General features: G+C 58.1%; 1 protein-coding gene across 1 annotated transcript; it reads left to right on the plus strand.

Moving 5' to 3' along the window:
• Window positions 1–3,871: 3,871 nt before the first annotated feature.
• Window positions 3,872–19,595, plus strand: ANXA6 (annexin A6). The gene is made up of 26 exons (XM_080353140.1): window positions 3,872–3,952; window positions 6,333–6,393; window positions 9,262–9,346; window positions 9,615–9,709; window positions 9,835–9,948; window positions 10,034–10,124; window positions 10,235–10,314; window positions 10,391–10,447; window positions 10,628–10,721; window positions 10,805–10,900; window positions 11,121–11,179; window positions 11,458–11,580; window positions 11,795–11,853; window positions 12,282–12,360; window positions 13,236–13,317; window positions 13,558–13,652; window positions 14,066–14,179; window positions 14,783–14,873; window positions 15,593–15,672; window positions 15,868–15,921; window positions 17,001–17,018; window positions 17,857–17,953; window positions 18,225–18,320; window positions 18,616–18,674; window positions 18,972–19,094; window positions 19,393–19,595. Exons 2-26 carry the CDS (start codon window positions 6,376–6,378, stop codon window positions 19,450–19,452), a joined length of 2,019 nt encoding a protein of 672 aa, XP_080209266.1. The 5' UTR covers window positions 3,872–3,952; window positions 6,333–6,375; the 3' UTR covers window positions 19,453–19,595.
• Window positions 19,596–19,811: the final 216 nt, after the last annotated feature.

The raw sequence follows: 19,811 nt of genomic DNA on the forward strand, positions 1-19,811 counted from the left end.
ATGTCAGCCTGTCCTATTTTGGGGCTTGGCCTCCTGCTCAGGCTGCTCTGAGCAGATACCACCCATTCCACCGTTCCCAGTGAAAACAGGGCTGCCCCTGCCTGGGGAGGGGGTCGGGCAGGGATCCCACTCACACCCTCCTCCACCCCAGGGGTTGCCCAAGCAGGCTCCCACTGACTGCCACACAGACACCAAAGCCTCTTTGCCCCTGCTGCCCATCAGCAGCAACACCAGCCCCATCTTCTTCCCCAAAGCTGGGCAGATGCCGCACACCTGGAGGTGCACATTTGGGGAGCAGAGCATCCTCCAAAGGGGAGCAGGTTTCAGCAGTGGCCACCAGCAGATCACATCCCCATCGGGGAAGATGCTGCCAGCACAGTTGCAGGTTGGGGCTGGATGCACACAAGCACTTTTCACTGGGCTCACAAGTGTGGTGGGACAGTCACTGCTCCAGGGGTTGTCACTGGCCTGTCCCCTCCCCTGTTTAGCCAGGGGTTGTGTGTATGTGTGTGCACCAGGCCAGTGTGCTACTGGCTGTAACAATTACAAGTCTGTAAGAAGCAGCAGCCTCAAGATTCCCTTATCAATGGTTTTGGGGACCAGCGTGGGAGCATCTCATGGAGGGGCATGTGCTCTTCACCCAGGGCAGTGGGAGGATGGGGAGGGGTTGGAGGAGGCCCCACAAAGCCACTGCAAGGAAAACCTGGAAGAGGTGCACACTGCTGGTCCCCCTTTTCCTGCTCCTTCCCTTGCTTCATTCATTTCAATGTGCTCCCAGCAGAAGGCAGATCCCAACCCTCCCAGCACCTCTGTGTTACCCCACAGCCAAGCAAAGTCCATTCTGCACACTTCAAATCCCATGATCTGCTACTTACAGGGCCAGGAACCTGGCTGGAAACCCTGCTTACCAATACATCCCAGCAGCACTAAGGACCACAGGGCTGTGCGGTCCTTGCTGCAGTGGGGAGCCTGGTGGGACAGCAGTGCCCAGCACCCCACAGGATGGGGCACTGTGAGTCCTCATAACACTTGGACCCCCAGTCTCTGGGGACAACTGTTGTGTCTCCTGGAGGCTGTAGAGCTGCTGCCCATGGTCAGGCCAGCTGGGGCTGCTTTCCCCCCCCAGCAGCACCCACCCTCTGCACAACACCAGTCCCACCCAGAACACCTCACCCTCATAATTTTTCCATCTTGCGCAAAATACTTACTCTGGCCATCCTTTGGGCAAACTGCTCCAGCTGCAAGCTGATGGGGAGGGGGAGCACTGGGCAGCCCCAGTTACACTCCCCTTAAATTCCTTTTGGGAGCACCCTGGTCCTTCTCGCATTGACCACCACTCTGGGCTGCACAATGGGAAATCTATGCAGAAATATTTTTCCTGTAATGCCTTCCAGATCATATACATGAGCCTGCAATGCTAATAGGCTCAGGGGCATCTGTAATGTAGCTTAACATTTCAGAGTTGCCTGTACAAGTAGCAGGGGGAACTCCTTCCCCCATCCCTATTACCTCACACCTGGAGGTGCTCCCAATTTGTGGAGCAGGTTTTAGAGGAAAACCAGACAGAAAAAGCAAAAAATACAGCCAGGTTAGGATACAGGGCTGCATGCACTTACAGATGTGGATGTACCCAAACTGATCTGTCCCTAGTGAATATAGAGAGGGGTGAGCAGGTCCACAAACTGACTGCAGCAGCAAGGCAGAGGAGCATAGCCCCAGCTCCCAGCAGCAGAGCACTGAGACTGCCTGCAGCTCCCCAGTGTTTGGGCACTAGGACCCCAGTTGTTGCCTAAACCTTGTCACAACCCCATTGCATAGAGAGAACATCCTTAGAGAAAGGAAAAGAGAAATACCTAACTAGCCTAAGTACAGCTGATAGCAGAGCAGGCAGCAGCACCCTCCACCACTGACCCATCCAGCCTTACCTCAGGGTGGGTGCAAAGGTGCAATAAGACCTGGGTACACCCTAACAGAAAATTAAATAAATACCATGAATAACCCCCATGCAGTACCTCCCTCATAAGCAGCAGAGTGGAGGTAAGGGCTCAAGTGGGTCCAAGGCTGGGCTTAAATGGGGTCCAGGGCTGTGTGGGTGTGAGTCCCAGCTGAGGCTGCTTAGGGCCAGTAAGGGATATAAGTGCCCTCAGGCTCCAGCACAGCTGTTTTGTAGGGCTGCTCCTAGGAGGGAGAGGATATGGGGAAAGCTATGGTGTGACCCTGAGAGAGAGAATCAAGTCTGGGCTTTGAGAAGGATCTGACAGATTGTGTTTAGCAGTGAGGTGCTAACTTTGATGTTATTTTAAAGAGGATGCAGATTGAGTCTGCTTACAATATTTCAGGTTAAAAGCCATTTATGTTTGTGTATAGGCTATGGTGTAGTTTGGTATACTTGCCAGCCTTCTGGTGCTGTGAAAGCTTGTAAGGAGTAGTGGAAGAAAACATAAGCAATGCAGGAACAAAGGAAGGATCCAGAGCACCTGAAGTGTGTGTCTGTGCTCTAACCACAGGCTACTTTGCTTTGGCTATGCAGGGCAGCCCTGTGTCCATGGTGCCTCCTGTGAGCCGCTGGGCTGGTGCCTCTGTGGCGGGGGCTCAGCACACCCTGGTGTAGCCAGGAGCCCCTGGAGGACAGCAGGGCTGTTGTCTTGCATTGCAGTGTAGGGTGAACAAAGCCACACTTGTCACCCACACTGTCTCACATGAGTGAGGCATCCAGACGCCAACGCCAGCCTGAGGGAACATTGGCCCAAGGGAACAACAGGGCAGGAAGGAGAAGCACTGAGGGTCATCTTCTCCCAAGGTGCCTCCTCTCTTGGAGCAGGGGATATACTGCCAGCCATCAGGTGTGTCACAGCCAGCCTGGGGTCCCGGCTGCCCAGGACCTCTGTCTCTCAGGCTAGGCAGGGCTGAGCAGCTCAGCCACCTTGTAGCCCCAGAGATATGCTCCAGCCGGTAGGTACCACCAAGGCTTGGATGCCTGAAGGGTTATGTGCCAGCAGCCTTCAACATCTTGGTGGGGCCCTTGGTTTTGTTTCTGATATCAGCCAGACAGCAGACATTGCTATCTATAGCCCCTGGGAGCCCCAACAGCTCCTCCAGCCCTTCTGTGCTGGCTGGGGCACAGGATGGTGGCAAAGAGGGAATGTCGCTGGCCTGGGCAAGGCAGGGAAGGGAATGGCCTCAGGATGCTGCAGCAGCAGTGCAGCTTGCCAGGAGCATCTCAGCCTGCATCTCCACCCACCGCTGTGCTGCAAGGTCTTCTCAGCACTGTGTCTGCATTGGGATGGAAGGTTTTGGGGAACAGCGAGCTGCTTCTTCCCCAGCTCAGCCTCTGCCCCATGGATACTCCTTGCAGAGCCCCAGACACGTCCTGTAGGGTGCCAGCCCTGCCCCTTGGCTTTTGCAGAAAGTCAAGGATGGACGTTTCCCAGGGAAGGGGGTGATTTGGTGTGGGTGGAAATGACCAGCAGCAGGACAAGCATGGGAGGCAACGGGGTACCCTGTAACTGAGCATTCAGCAGGAAACTGGGGCGGGGGGGACGGAAGGGGGTGAAATTTCCGCAGTTAAGTGCAAGCGCTTTTGTCGCCTTGCACTGTGCACGTCACCGTCGCTGGCACGCAGCCCCTGCGCACACTGGTGAGGCTTTTCTGCCAACAGACCCCCTTCCCCACACCCCGGCAGGGTCAGGGTGCTTCTGTGGGCAGTATCGGGTCCCCCTGCACCGTGAGCACCCAAAACCAAGGGGCTGAGCTCCAGCATGGCGGCGAGGGTGGGAGCACAGCCCTGACCCCGGTGCCATGGCAGGCGGGGACTGGAGGGCCGGCAAGCGGTGACGTCTCACCGGGAGGAAACAGCTGCAAGCCAAGGACGAGCGCACGGCCACAAGTACGCACCGAGCGCGCCGGCGGCCGCTGTTGTGCCAGCACACCCGGACAGGCCTCGGCGCTGCTCGTAAGTGTGCGGGGGGACCGTGCTGGCAGGCGAGGGGACAGTGCTGGTGTGCAAAGCCACCGCGGTGGCGTGCAAGGGGAGGTGAGCCGTGCAAGGGGAGGTGAGCCGTGCGAGCGGAGGCTCCCTCCAAGGGGTGGCTGCAGGGGGGGTCCTTGTTCTCTTTTTCTTTTTATGAAAAATTCTTCCTTTTTAACAAAAGCCGGGGGGAGTGCTGCCAGCAGGGCTTTTTGGGTGGGCGCTGGCATTGCTGTGGGGCCCATGGGCGTGTCCCGGCCAGGATGCGCCTTTGTGCCCCAGCGCTGCAGTGGCCGTGGACACTCCCACCCCTCCATGCAGGGGTCCCAGCTGGGCTCAGCAGGGAGGATCCCCCTGATTCAGTACCCTCCAAGTTTTCCACCAGCAATTGCACCATGCTGAACCCCAGAGGCACAGAGCTCTAGAAGGGCATGGGAACTTTTTGGCTCTGGGGTGGGGCAGGGCACTTTGGGGACCTCCCTTGCTTTTTTATAACCCAGCAAATCTCCCTTTCTACCCTGCGGGCAGGATGATGGGTGGCGGGGTGCTGGGTGTGGCATCGCCTTCACCGCGTATGGCTGTGCTGAGAGAGCCCTGCTAGGTAGCAGGCTGCAAAAATAGCCGCTGGGCTCCTGGGAGGCCGGTGGGGTTGATGCTGCTGGGGGGACAGAGGCTTTTTGGCAAGGGTGGGTCATTCTGCAAAGGGGACAGGCTGTGCATGTCGTTTAGTGTTTCTCATAGCACTTTCTGCCCAGGCACCCCCACAACCCAAATCTCCCAATCGTCTGGGCAGGGGTGCGGGTACATCCCACTGTCTGAGCTCTGCAGCCTCCAGGATTCATCACGTGGATGCGGTGTGTTGGTCTGGGCATCCTCCCCGGGTCACCTGCTGGCAGGGCAAGAGCTGGGGCTGCTCCTCCAGCCTCTGCAGAGGTGCCAGCAGCGGTGGGGACAGGGATGAGGCGCTGCAGGGACAGCCTGGGGACTGGGTGTGGCTGGGGATTCTCTGCCACTGCTGAGATGAGTTGGGTGGTCTCTGCCCGGCTGCTGCACGCACGGAGTGAGGCAGGAGGGCTGTGCCACACAGGGCTTTTCTCCGTTCCCTGGAGAGTGTGCAGCTTCACTTAGGGGCTCCTGAGTGGCATTAAAAGGCTGCATGGGGCTGGGATCCCCTGGCACACACGCAGCACCCAGCCGCAGTGCAGCCCCACCACGCACGGGGCAGGCGGGGGGCTCCCCCAGCCAGGAGCCGCAGGGAAGGGCAGCCGAGGCTTGCAGCGTCCGCAGCTGAAAAGGGAAGGGAGGTGAGGGCAGCTCTGGTTTTCTGCAAAACTTCCTCTCCTTGGCAAAGACGCCTGTGGGTGCCGCGCAGTTTCCTGCGTGTGAGTGGGGTGACGCAGCCATACAAGGGGCGGTGAGGCTGGGTGTCCCCTGGCGTGGGTGCTCTCACAGGGATGCAGGGCCAAGCTGAGAAAGTTCATGTGATTTCTCCTATTCACTCCATGGCATGAAATAGAGTTCAGGTGGTGGCAGAAATCCCCCCAGGGTGGCCCCGCTGCACCCTGAGCTTTCCTGCAACGTGTCTGGGAGGGAGGAGGGAGCTGTGCCTCATGGCTGGAGCTCAGCTGACGCTCAGCGGTTCATTCATGGCCGTGCTCCATTTTCCAGATGTTTCTCTCCCTCCGTTGGTTTTCTCGGGGCAAATGGTGCTTTCTGGGGACTTTCTCTTGGGGGGTGGGGAGAGCCCACACCGCAGCGGGTTGCAGCTATAAATGGTGTGAGTGTTAGAAAACAATCTGCAAGTTACCCTGGAAACCCGTCTGTGTTTCCTGGGCTCTGCTGCGTGCGTGGGACTGATAGCGGCCTAGATTTGCTGTAGGGAAACTCAGATAAAAGCTGGTGATATCTTGTGGGGGCTGCCCAGCCCCAGCACCATGTGGCAACATGGTGTCCCCAGCAGCTGCTGAAGCTGGGATGGCCCCAGGGCTTGGGGGGCTGCAGCGGGAGCATTGCAGGGTCAGAGAGGAGGATCAGCCCTGCAGAGGATGCTCAGCTCATTTCCACGTATTCAGCACTTTCTTCCCCTCCCGGTTTCTCTCGTGCTGGTAGGAAGCTGCGTGGGTGCCTGTCTCCGCTGCCCCCAGCCTGCAGGGTCCCCAACACCAAAGGACCTCTGCTGCAGTGACCACAGGGTGGCTGGTGAAGCAGCACCCAGCCATCCATCACCCTCCCCAGGGGTACCGCACCCACGGCGATGGCCAGCATCAGCACTTGAGGCAGGGAGGGAGCAAAGCCTCCCTTAGTGAACCCAACCTGCAGAGAAGGGGCACTTTGCTCACATCGGCTTTTCTGTTCCCTCCTGCAGCTCCTCCTTGCCCTCCCTCTGGTGATTTCCAGCTTGGGAAGCCATGGCACCCAAAGGAAAGGTAAGGGTGACCCACACACGATGGGGATGTGTACTGAGGGTGCCACAGGGCAGACCCCAGAGCTGGGGCAGCATCTCCATCATGCAGCAAGGATGGTGTTGACGTGCAGAGTGCGATGCTGTCTGGAGCCTGTTTACATTCCTGCCAGCGCTGTCTGGATGTGATGCAGATGGGGGAAGTGCTGGAGCACGGAGCTGGGAAAACAGGGATAGGGAGGAGCAACAATCCTTTTGGGACCCCAGTGGGGATAGGGTAGAGAAGTGGGGCTGTGGGAAGGGGAGGTGAAGAGTTGGGGGATTTTAGCTTTCGCTGGAGAGAATTCCTGCCTGACTCTGCTGCAAGGCGTGCAGCCCCACTTTGGCCTCTCCCCCAGCCTGGATTTCTCCCTGCTCCGAGCTGGGGCCGGTGCAATGTGGCAGCTGGGTGAGCAGGTGCTGCCTGCAGCCAGGAAAACATCTCGGCGTGGGTGGAAAACCCTGGCAGGGTGGCAGCTGTGGCTGGCGGGGTGCAGCCTGCCCGCCGGGTGCCAGGCGGGGGAGGACTCCAAGCCCAGAGCCTCCCTTCTCCACTGCTCAGGGCCAGGCTCTGCTTTCCGTTCCCTGGAGAACACAAGCAGTTGTTGCCTCAGGCCCAATTATCCACAGCTTCCCACCTGGCTGAGGGGGTGATTGCCTCTGGGTGGGGAAACTGAGGCACAGCATGGGTGAGCATCACCCCTGCAGTGGTCCAGGACCCCGAGCAGCCGTGTGGTGGGAGAGAGCGAAGCCACGCTGGGAATTTTGCTTCCACCCTCCCGGCCCCAGCCTGGCTTATTTTTAGCTGGGAGGTCCCGGGCAGGCCGGGATGACTCAGAGGCTGGAGGAGGGGAGGCGGGGGGGCCGGCAGCTGAAGTGGGGATGGAGAGGGGGATGGGGGTGTGGGGAGGGAGCAGTGGGCAGGATGCTGTTTCCCTCTACTAGTGATGTTTCTGCACCTCCCTGGGGCTTGTTCCCACAAAGATGCAGGGAGCACGGCATGATGCACAGTGCTGAGTTCCTGCCTCAGTTTCCCTTACCCCTGTTGTGGCAGGCAGCTTGTGTGTCAATGGCTCAGCAGGCAGGAACACAGCACTGCTCCTCCTTTCCATTTAACCAGGGCCAACATCTTGTCTCTCCATCACCACTCATGTGACCCCAGCACCTCCAGCCACCCTCAACCCCTACTCCTTCCTCCGGGCACCTCCTTTGCCCTGCAGCTCCTTATTCACATCACTGCAAGGCATGTGTGTGGGCAGGAGCTTGCACCAAGCCAGGAGGGTCTGTGAGCTGCCGGGAAGCAGGGCTAAATCCAGCTCTTCTGATGAATCACCTGCAATACGATCTGTCCCTGTGCCTGCCCAGCTCCCTCGAAGGGCAGCGTCTCCTCTTGACCGACCTGGTCCCCACCACATGGGACACCAGTGCCAGCAGCTCCTCCAGAGAGATCCCGTGGGATGTGCGCAGCCTGGACTGGTTTCTCTCTGGAAAATGAGGGTACAGAGGCTGGTTGTGTGAGATGCACAGTGAAACTGTTGTGCTGCAGCATTAGGATGGGGCTCGGGGCAGTGACAGGTGTGGGGCTGCCCTGTGTCCATCACCTCAGGCTCATCCTCAAGGCACTTGTTGGGCCAGGGGTGCTGGTGCTGCCTGCCTGATGCCCACCTTCTCTGGGGACATGTTGGCTTTATATGCCCACACTGGCAACAGCCCTGGCCATTCATACAGTTCTTGGAGATTTTAAATAAGCCCTGCAGCAGATCCTGAGCAAGCGAGCCTTGGGAGGTGTATGCACCTGGTTGGCACTTATAGAAGCAGAGCTAAGGGAGGATGCTCAGAGTTTCCCAGGGTACGGACACAGCTGAGAGCCCCAGCTTAGTCTGACTCCCAGCTGTCCCACTTCCCAGTGAGACCGCTAAGGAAACGCTGCTGTTCAGCTCTTCCTGCTCTCTGCCCCGCGTGGGAACATATCCTAGTTCCTTATGTGGTGCTGGGCTGGTTTCACATCTGCTTCCACCCAGGGTTTGTGCTGATCCACTTAGAGTCCAGCTCAAGGCTCCCCCGGGGTGAATTCCTCCAGGCGAAGGTGATTTAGGGAGGGGAAACCCAGTCCCTGCTTCTTCCTGTTGTCTCTGCTTGGGGCTGTTGCTCCTGGGTGCCCCATTGTGCGGAGCAGCAGATAGAAGTGGATCATGCCAACCCCCAGGATTTCTCAGGCCCCCAGGAAAGCCTTTCTGTGTATCCAGGATCTCTGCTCCAACCCCTCAGACCAGCCTGGGCCCTGCGGGAGCACATGCTGGGGCAGAACAAGCTGTTGGCAGCTTTAGCACTTCTCGGTGCTTTCCGCTTAGTAGCCCATTATGATTTTGTCCTGTACTTACGTCTCCTTGCTTGGAGGCCATGCAGACCCTGGGCAACCTCACCATCCAGAGGGTTTCCCTGCTCGCAACAGGCTGTAGGAAATTACTGGGGTCTGCCCTTTTTCTGCTGGTGCTCCCAGATGGAGCTGAGAACCCAAAAGTGCTCAAGAAACCCCCATCAAACCACCAGCTCTTGCTGGTACAGTGGAGAGGGTTGTACCCAGCTTAAACATGAGGCACAAACAGCAAGATATGAGAGGGAAAGCTGTTTACTCCAGTAACCTGGCACACAAACTATTTGCATAGTGGGGAGAGCAAACAGGCAAGAAAACAGCTGAGGAGAAGAACAAGTGTTACGTTTGAGGCTGAGCTTTGCCTTCAGGCAGCCCTGAGTGGGAGCAGACTTTGCTCCAGTCCTGCTCAGCTTCAACTTCTACCTCCCCATATCCCACCAGGGGCTGCTCCTTCTCACCTTCTTGCCTCCTCTCCTCTAGGTCTACAGGGGGTCGGTGAAGGACTACCAAGGCTTTGATGCCAGCCAGGATGCAGAGGCCTTATACAATGCCATGAAGGGGTTTGGTATGGACACTCCTCTGGACTGTCACCCTGATGTCCCCTTGGTTGACCCTTGCATGGCTGGGCATCCTGCATTGCCTCCCATCTCAGCTGCTTTAGCAGCGTGTCAGGACCTCTCCTGGCTCTGCTTTCCTCCCCGGAGCTGGCTCAGCTCTACTTCTGCTCCCAGCCCCAAGCAGTTTTGGGTACAGGACGGTGGCTGTGATGAGCCACAGCCATGGGGGTGAGACCTAGCTGTGGGGCTAAATGTGACTCCCATCTCTCCCTGCAGGCAGTGACAAGGAGGCCATCCTCGACCTCATCACATCCAGAAGCAACAAGCAGCGAGTGGAAATCTGCCAAGCCTACAAGTCCCAATACGGGAAGGTAACAGCAGAAATGCTCCCTGGTCCATGTCCCTGCTGCCCACGCAGGGACCCACTGCTCCCTGGACCCACTGAGAGACGCTGTGGAGCAAAGGGTCCCCCAGCCCCTTTCTCCTCCTCCACCAGGACCTCATTGCAGACCTCAAGTACGAACTGACGGGCAAGTTTGAGCGGCTGATCGTGAGCCTGATGCGGCCCCCAGCTTACAGCGACGCCAAGGAGATCAAAGATGCCATTGCGGTAAGGGGTAGGCAGTCCCCTCGGGGCCTCTCTGAGGACACCCCAGCTGGCCCTGCTATTCACGGGGCTGCGTCTCTGCCCGCAGGGCATTGGCACGGATGAGAAGTGCCTCATCGAGATCCTTGCCTCCCGCACCAACCAGGAGATCCACGACCTGGTGGCTGCCTACAAAGATGGTGAGGGCTGGGGGAGGGCGGGGGCTGCCCGGTGTCTCCTTGGGCCAGGAAAACGGGCAGAGTTAAGGGGATCCAGGTCTCCAGGACTTGACCTCTCTCTCTTCCACCAGCCTACGAGAGAGACCTGGAGGCTGATATTGTTGGAGACACATCTGGCCACTTCAAGAAGATGCTCGTCGTTCTGCTGCAGGTATCTCTGTCTGTCAGGTGTCTGCAGGCAGCTGGTGCCTGAGCCTGGCAGTGCTGAGCCTGTCTCTGTCCTGCAGGGCAGCAGGGAGGAGGACGATGTGGTGAGCGAGGACCTGGTGGAGCAGGATGCCAGGGTGAGGCTTGGTTGGTCACTGAGATGGGTGCCATCTGGGCAGAGATGTGGCTGGTGGCACTGGCACCACACAGACCTAGTGCTGCAAAGGGTGCGTGGGTGCTGATGATGCCCATGCTTGGGCAGAGCCTCATGTGAGCAGCACCCTGACTGGTCTCTGCCACCTTCCCCATCCCACAAGGACCTGCTGGAAGCTGGTGAGCAGAAATGGGGCACGGACGAGGCCCAGTTCATCTACATCCTTGGCCGGCGAAGCAAGCAGCACCTCCGCCTGGGTGAGCATCTCCTGCAAGCTTGGAGCTGGGCTTGAATGTATCTTGGCAGCCTCTCCAGGCATCATCTCACTCTCGTTCCACAGTCTTTGATGAGTATCTGAAGATTTCTGGGAAGCCAATCGAGAGGAGCATCCGAGGAGAGCTCTCTGGGGACTTTGAGAAGCTGATGCTGGCTGTGGGTAAGTCAGTCCCTGCGTGGGGTGTGCTGCAAAAGCACACCACTGGCCTTGCTGGGATGGAAGGGTGCAAGAGCCAGCAGTTTGGGATTGTGGCTGTCCCCAGTTTCAGGGAGCTCAGGGAGGCTCCTTCAGGACGGGTGGGGATGCTGACTGTGGGGGGCTGGAGGCACGGGGAAAGCCGTGTGCTGGCTCCCCTCACCCTGTCCCTGTTTCCCCACAGTGAAGTGTGTCCGAAGCACAGCAGAGTATTTTGCAGAAAGGCTCTACAAGGCCATGAAGGTGAGTGGATCACCCATTCCCTGGTGGGTGCCCCGCAGTGCTGTGGGCAGCTGGCCAAAGAGGGGTCCCCTTGCCACGGGTGCTGCTGGAGGGCGGGCTGACACAGGTTCATGAAGACAGGACCTATATGACCTAGGGTCTTTGCTCTTCCCTCCAAAGGAGTTATTCCTTCAAACCCGCGGCTGGGTAGAAATCTGATAGAGGGTCCCCCAAATGCGATGGGCTGAACAGGGTTGCTTGGCTATCCCAGGCGTGACGCGGGGGCTCCTCTGTTGCAGGGGCTGGGCACGAGGGACAACACGCTGATCCGCATCATGGTGTCCCGCAGCGAGATCGATATGCTGGACATCCGTGAGGTGTTCAGGACCAAATATGAGAAGTCTCTCTACAACATGATAAAGGTAAGTGCTGAGGTGCCTGGTCACCCTCTGAGCTGCTGCCAGTGCTGCTCCCTCCCGATGCTCATTGTGGGGCTGAGCCCCCTCCCCAGCCACCCTGTGCCAGGTGTCCACCTCCGAGAACAAGGCTCAGGGAATTCCCTCTCCAGGTGCCCATCCCATGGCACTACATGAACCTCCCTGCCGCATGGTTCTCCACCTCTGTCTGTCTTTCCAGGAGGACACCTCTGGGGAGTACAAGAAGGCCCTGCTGAAGTTGTGCGGAGGGGACGATGAGTAAGATTGCCTGTCACCCTGTCTGTCCCTCTTCATCCCCTTGGTGCTGGGTAGAAACCTCTAGATCCGCACTGGCAGCCGGATGGGACCGGCAGTATCTGCAGTGCCTTTGGGCAGGGAGAGCCATGGAGCACACGGCTGCTCCACTGTTCCCAGAGGAGAGAGGGTCTGTGGGGGCTCCTGGACAAGAAGCCCAGGGGCAAACACTTGGAGGGAGGATGATCTGATGGGGGCGGTTGGGATTTACCGCCCGTTTCCCCCCATTCCCACCCAGCCCCACAGCAGCACACAGGACCTGCCCCCATGCCCAGCACCTGGTGGGCACAAAACACCCCTCATGGAGGGGCAGGACAGGGCGGGGGGCAGCTGCTGGTGGGGCACAGGGTCCCCAGGGCTCACTGTCCCCTGTCCTTGCCCTCCCCTTGCAGTGCCGCAGGTGAGTTCTTCCCCGAGGCGGCGCAGGTGGCGTATCGGATGTGGGAGCTTAGCGCGGTGGCCAAAGTAGAGGTCAGCACCCCCCAGCCCCCGTACCCCCTCTGCTCCCCACCAGCTTGGGATCTGTGGCTGCTCCTCTCTGCTGTGGGACACAGCCAACCCCGCGTCTCTGCTCTTCCTGCTCTGTGGCTTCTCTCAACACTTTTCTCTGGTTTTGGGGCAGGAGGTTGGTGGGACGTAACCCCAGCAGAGCTGACTGCCCCCCATGAGCTCCACTAATCTTTCCTCTCTCCAAGACCACCCTCCCTCAGGGTGACAGCCCCTGCATGTCTGTGCAATGCATCACTTGCAGCCCTGGCTCTGGTGCCTCCGCCGGAGACCTCCTGTACCCCAGGGCACCCCACCCCGACCCAGGGCACAGCTGTGCCATGGGGAGCCAGCACCCTGCATGCAGCTGGAGGCACCCATGAAAAGGTGCATAGAGACATGCAGAAAAAGCACCCTCAGCCCTATGTGCACAGGGAGAACAGAGATGTGCTGGGAGCTGTAAGGATGCAGCAGGGTAGAATTCCGGGGCAGGAGCAGGCAGCCTTTCAGCAACTCCGCTTCTGGCTATCAGCTGATGTGGCCGGCCCCAGTTGAGGTGTGTCAGTGCTAGGGGAGGCGGGTATGACACTGAGCAGGACAGTGAGACTCCAGGGACTGCCTGTTACCATCTTCTCCCTGCTCTCTGCTAGCCTGGCTTTGGTTTGCCCCTCAATGGAAGGGGTGACAATGGCAGGGATATCCTCACTGAGCACCAGGTGCTTGCACTAACACACGACCTGCTTTGGCCTTGGCTTGCCAGGTGGCACTCTCCGTCCCTCTCTCCCTCTCTCCGTCCCTCCCTCTCCCCCTCCATCCCACTCTCCTCAGGGATGACCCCAAACTTCTCTGTGTACCCACAGCTGCGAGGAACAGTGCATCCTGCAGGAAGCTTCAATGATGATGGGGATGCACAGGTGCTGAGGAAGGCAATGAAGGGCTTGGGTAAGTGGGGACCATGTACCCAGTGCCCCCCTTCCTGCTGCTCCTCACCAACTCCTGGGGCAGAAAACCCACCCTGGCCCACGCAGAGGTGTGTGAAAGCCCCAGGGGGAATGAAGAGATGGTTTTGGAGCTGTGGGAGCTCTCCATTCCCCACCTCCCCGGTCTGCAGGAGGGGGGGTGACATGGTGTGGCTCTGTTGGCCCCCCAGGGCTCTCCCCAGCATCTCTGCTGGCATTGCAGGCACGGACGAAGGGGCCATCATCGACGTGTTGACACAGAGAAGCAACACCCAGAGGCAGCAGATCCTGAAGGCTTACAAGGCTCACTATGGCCGGGTACTGCTGCTGACCCCCCTGCCGCCCTGCTCCTGCCTCCTGCCCCTCCCATGCTGAGATTGCCCCTTGCTGGATGAAATCGTGCCCAGGGAGGGGTGGGCAGCCAGGGCACCCCTATTTGCCTTGGCATGACTCCCCTGAGGAAGACCAAGTGGTCAATCAGCCTCCAGCTCTGGGTGCATCCCCAGCTTGAGGGGAGGGTGTCCCTGTTTATTTGCCCCATCCTCAGCCCCATACAAACTCCAGAGCCAGGATCTCACCAGAGCCACCCCTTAAAACATGACCTTGAACTATCCCAAGGGTCTTCCCAGATGTCTCCCACCTCCACACTCTCTTCCCTTGTTTTCTTCCCGGTGTTGCCTTGGCGGGTCTGTCCCTGTGGCAGGAGCCTGAACCCTCAAATGCTTTTGCAGGATCTGATGGCAGACCTGAAATCTGAGCTGTCGGGCAGCCTGGCCAAGCTGATCCTCGGGCTCATGCTGACACCGGCACAGTACGATGCCAAGCAGCTGAGGAAGGCTGTGGAGGTAACTGCTGCACTGGTGGTACCGGCCCTGGCACACAAGAACAAAGTGTTTTTTGCTGTGGTTGTACTCATGTTGTTGGTGGCCTGGGGCTGTGAGCACACCCTGGCTTCACAAGCCCCCAGGCTCTTGTCTCCTCTACGGAAGGAAAGCAGAGCAGAAAGCACCAGGACAAAGACCTGGTTTGCACTCAAGACCTGCTGGGAGCCCAGTTTGGCCTCTTTTCAGCCCAGCATGCTCTAGCCAGCACAAAGCTGCTCAGGGAGGCATCCCATTGCTTTGCAGAGCATTGCCAGTTTGCAGCAGGAGCAGTGCCCTGCCAGGCACAGGCAGCCACAGGAGAGCCAGGGTAGGGGCAAACCAGTGGCGTGCACCACAGCCCACCAGTCACACCAGTCGAGACCCCACTGGCAGCACACTTGGACACGTCTGTGCTTGTTCCTACCAGCCTGTTGGGCCATTTGCTGGACTTTGACTTCTGGCACACAGTAGCCCTGGGGTTTGAGCAGCCCCTTCTTGCCTGGCACTGGTGGGGCGATGCCACAGTGTCCCCATCCAGTGCTGGCACCCACAGCACCCCCCCACCACCACACCGGTCTCTTCCAGGGAGCTGGCACAGATGAGAGTGTCCTCATTGAAATCATGGCCACGCGGAACAACCAGGAGATTGCAGCTATCAACGAGGCATATCAGGAAGGTACGGCACAGCGGGGGACACAGGGAATGCCTGGGTGCTGGGCACAGACTGTGTTTAACATTGTACAAGGTCTTCTTCAGAGCCCAGGGTACAACTGTTATCCCTGGGCTGGGTCCATGGCTTGGTGCTGTGAATGTCTATTAGTCCTTCCAGGCAAGAGCAGATCTTTTCCAGGTCCAAGACGTTATTAAATAGCAGTGGAAACACGGGATGAGGCTGGCAGGAGCCCTCAAATCCGTACTGTGATTTCTCACACCTCCAGACCATACACTTCTCTTTCCCTTCCATCCGTGTGCCCTTCTCCCTAGGGAACAAGAGCTGCAAGCTCCAGGTTAAATCCCCAGCCTCTTCTCTACCAGCAAGCCAATAGTTTTAACCAGACACTCACACCCAGCAGAGCACTGCTCTTGGCCCCTCTCCATGTCATGGTGACATGCCCCAGCTCCACCACCAATATCTCCTCCCCTGAAAGCTCTTTTGCGATGACCCTTTCTCTCAGGAGCACCTGGAGCAAGAGCCTGTGCTAATTTCCAGGGCATTAGAGCTGCTGAGCCTCAAAACAAGAGGTGGGAGCATCTGCTTCAGCCATGCTAAGGCTGGAAGATGAGCCTCCCCACCATCCACGGGCCCCACAGGGATCACAGGCACGACAGACACTGGCGGGTGGGAAGTGGAGCGGCAGGTGGGGTGCAGGGCTCAGCCGTTCCCCTTCTCCACAGCCTACCACAAGCGCCTGGAAGATGACCTGAGCTCTGACACATCGGGGCATTTCAAGAGGATTCTTGTCTCCCTGGCTCTGGTAAGGGCGGCTCTCTCACTGGGGATGGTCCCCTCCCTACTACAGGCAGTGGTGTGTGGTCTGCAAGGATGTGATGATGGAGAAGACATCACCCAGCTGGGCAGTGCTGCTGGACCTTGCCTGCCATCCCCTCATTTGGGGCTCTCCTGGGAGATGTCCTCTCTCCAGCTCCATAAGTTTTTTATTGAACCACAGGGCAACCGTGACGAGGGACCAGAGAACCTCACCCAAGCGCATGAAGATGCCAAGGTAAGAACCATCCTGGCAGTGCTGTTACAGGTTGTGTGTCACAAAAATGAGGATGTTGCATCCCCTGGCCTGGAAATGGCATCCTCAGGGAAGCAAATGATGCTGGGGTGTGGTCTCAAGCTGCAGGTTGAGATGCCAGGTGAAAGGATGCCCTTGGAGGTCAAGCTCCCACACCCAATTTCTGACGCCCTGGGCTCTACTGCTCTATACACATGGAAGCTGCAAACCAGGAGAGCAGCCCCAGGAGCTCCCAGCCCCAGGGGCTGCAGCGTTTTTTCTGCAGAGCTGCTGATTTGGGGTCCAGCAACCCACAGCAATGTTGAAATTTGGCACTTAAGCTTCAAAGGCAGCTTTGGGCTGGTCTGCCGGAGCCACCCACCTTTTGTGTTGTGCAAGGGGCAGCCCTGAAGCCTAAGCTGCTTTTCACACAGCCAGCTCTAACACATACATCTCTAACCCATACTGCCAGCTCTAACACATACATCTCTAACCCATACTGCCAGCTCTAACACACGCCGGCAGCAGCAGATGTGCAGCTCTCCTGGCGGGGCTGCTGCCGGCAGAGGGAGCAGGTGCTGCGCTGCCTGCGCCCCATCGCACGCGCTGCCTGCGCCCCACCATATGCGCTGCCGCTTGCCTCGACCTGCTGCGGACAAAGAGAGAGCCAGGCATGACAAACACAGGGACGAGCCAGCCGAGAGGCAGCTGGCCTGACACTGCGCTGTATTTTGCCAGCAAAGTTGCTCTCATCCTCTTCTTGCTGCCTGTGCCTGGCAGAGGCGGGCAGGGTGGTGGAGCCAGCCTGGGGCCAGGCAAGGATGCTCCCCAAGGAGCAGCGGGCTGGTACCCACAGGTGAGGAGCACACTTTGCTTGGCCAAAGACCACCACCTACCTTATCCCAAACTGCAGGAGGACACAGGTCCTAAAATCAGGCCCACTCCCAGGGAAGCAGGGGAGCTGGTGACAGGTCATTTAAGGGGATTTTGCTAGACTTCCCTCACTTTGTCAGGAAAGGATAAAGGTTGAGCAGCATCTTCTGACCCTGTTGTCTTCCTGTCTCTCTCTTTCTCTCCACCAGGTTGTTGCTGAGACCCTGGTGAGTGCCTGCCCTTTCACTTCTCAGCCTTCTGCATATTTGAGGGGATGCTGGGGTCCCGAGGCTGGGAGGAGCAACCCCATGTGCCAGGACTCCTTTGGCTGTGCAGGCTCAGCTTGCTCGGGGCTTTAGGGTCCTTGCATGAGGACGGGGTGGCAAGGGGGACAGATGGGACCTGCATGAGGACATTTCCCTGCAAAGCTGGGCAGGGAGAGGGAAAGTCACCTTCTTGCCCTTGGGAGGGCTGGGGATCAATCCTGCCTGCATGCAGGACTCTTGTTCCTGGCAGCTTGGGACTCAGAACTGGCTTTCTTGGCTCACCGAAAGTGGGAATTGGGGAAGGGGTGACTCTCTCCAGCAATAACTTAATAAGGGCAATGTGTACAGACTCCCCACTGAGCCCCACAGCAGTGGGGCAACCATTTCACACACAGGCAGTGCTGCTACAGCCCAGGGGGAAGGGTGGCTCCTGTGTCTGGCAGCTCTGAATTTTCTGTTCAGTACTGGTCATCCCAAAAACATCCTCCCCAAAGGACAAAAAAAGTCTTAACCATGAGCATTGCAAAGCTTTTTTTCATAAAAACTGGAAAATGTCTTTTCTCAGAGGAAATATCCTATGTGAGTGTGCAGCTGTGCACCTTCACATCCATGCAGAGAAAATGCCTTTTTTTGCCAAAAAAAACTGAAAACCAATCTATTTTCCTGCTCATAAGAGGCTGCCCTCTTTGCAAGAGGGTTTTCAGGACTAGCTGTCCCAGGAAGAATTGTTTGACATCTTTGCCCCTCTCTGCTATGCCTGTCCCCCTGCCTCCCTCTTCACTCTCCATTGCTCTCCCAGAAACTTGCTGACGTCTCCAGCAACGACTCCAGCGACTCCCTGGAGACCCGCTTCCTCAGCATCCTCTGCACCCGCAGCTACCCCCACCTCCGCAGAGGTAGGACCACATTTCTCCATCACTGCTGGACCCTCAGCTGTGACACAAGTGTTTTGATTTGGGCTGGATGGAGACTCCTGGGCAGCAGGAGGTTGGGGTGGCCCTGTCTCCCCAGTGGTGGGAGGAGATGGCATTTGGGGTGGCTGGTTGAGGTCAGCAAAGCCTGCTCTGGTCCCATCTGATCCAGAAGCCTCCATGGGTGAGGCTCAGTTCTCCTGGGGCTGGGATGGAGCAGCTCCACGGTGACCCTTTCCTCTCCCCCCAACCCCAGTGTTTCAGGAGTTCATCAAAATGACCAACCACGACGTGGAGCATGCCATCAGGAAGCGGATGTCGGGAGATGTGCGGGATGCCTTCCTGGCCATCGGTCAGTGCCCGGCGGGTGCTCCCTCGGGGCAGGGCTGCCCCGTGGGCAGGCAGCCCCTTTGCCTGCCCCTGTCAAGGCAACATGAGGGCAGATTCCAGCTGCTTTTGGGCCACGGAAACCCTCAGCGTGGTGTGGGGTTGGGGCATTTTTAGGGCATCCTACAGAGCCAAGCCTATACCCCTGTACCAACGAGGGTTTGCAGCTGACCCAATGGGTGGCACAGCTCCTTGCTGCGATGTGTACCCTGGGTGCTGCCAGCCAGGAGCCCACTTTCTCTCCCCTTTGTGTGTTGCAGTCCGGAGCGTGAAGAACAAGCCAGCCTTCTTCGCTGACAAGCTCTACAAGTCCATGAAGGTGCAGACGGGCTCTCTGGGGGCTGGGCTGGGCACACAGATGCCCTTTGGGATTCTTTGATTTAACTCCATGGCAGTGATGCGGTTTGGCTCCCAGCCATCCCCAACAGAGCACCGCAGGGCTGAGCTCAAATACTGCATCAACTTTTTGGGCTAGCAGGGGACACTGCAGACTTGTGTCTTGCTGGCAGCAAGCCCAGCATGTTTCCAAGCAGAGATCCCCAGTTTGGACTGTGTTGCGGGGGGATCCCTGAGCCCCAGTCCCTCCGGGCTTATTTGCTCAAGCTTCCCTTTGCAGGGTGCCGGCACGGATGAGAGGACCCTTACTCGGATCATGATTTCCCGGAGCGAGATCGACCTGTTGAACATCCGGAGCGAGTTCATAGACCTGTTTGACAAATCACTGCACCACATGATCGAGGTGAGGGGACACAGGCATTCCCTCCTTGGCTTGTCACCTTGTCTGGCTGAGCCCTGCAGGCACCTGAGCCATGAGCAGTCCATGCATAGGGCTGAGCATCGCCTGGGGAGGGGGAACCTGCCCCAACCAGCCCCCGTGTTGGCAGGTCTAGCTGTAGAGGGGACATGCCAACATTTTCCACTGCTGTGAAGATGCCTGTGGGGTGGCCAGGGCATGGAGTGATGCCTTCCCCATGCCCAGCACAGGACTGGGTGTCCCTGGGGCAGGCAGGTCTCTGACATGGGTCTCCCTCTTGCAGAAGGACACCTCCGGCGACTACCGCAAGGCTCTGCTGGCCCTGTGCGGTGGGGAGGACTAGGTGGCCCCAGGAGCCCCTTCTTCTTGTCTGAGCCAGCACACGCACAACCACCGCTTTGATGTCACTGCAGCTTTGGGGGACACTCAGGTCCCTGCAGAGGACAACTCACTTTGCGCTGGAAAGCAGCACCATGTTGCAAATGGGGGAGTCTCGGGGAAGGGAGCAGAGGGGTCTGGGTTAGGGGGGTTATTGTCTGTCTCAGTACAAAACAATTCATACCCAAACACGCCACTAACCCAGGAATCTACCCAGATGGAAAAGACAATTTTAAATCTCATAAATAAAACCTTACTGTTGCTGACCCTGGGGCAAGAGCAGTCAATTTATTGAGCCAGGTTTGGGTGGGACTGGCCTGTGCT

Source organism: Nesoenas mayeri (genome assembly GCF_963082525.1).
Source record: "Nesoenas mayeri genome assembly, chromosome: 14".
Taxonomy (NCBI): Eukaryota; Metazoa; Chordata; class Aves; order Columbiformes; family Columbidae; genus Nesoenas; species Nesoenas mayeri.

Bases quoted from the DNA above. Each gene is read 5' to 3' on its own strand.
- ANXA6 (XM_080353140.1), top strand. The intron at 9,949-10,033 runs GTAAGGGGTAGG...CTCTGCCCGCAG, and splicing joins AGATCAAAGATGCCATTGCG to GGCATTGGCACGGATGAGAA. The intron at 10,125-10,234 runs GTGAGGGCTGGG...CTCTTCCACCAG, and splicing joins GGTGGCTGCCTACAAAGATG to CCTACGAGAGAGACCTGGAG.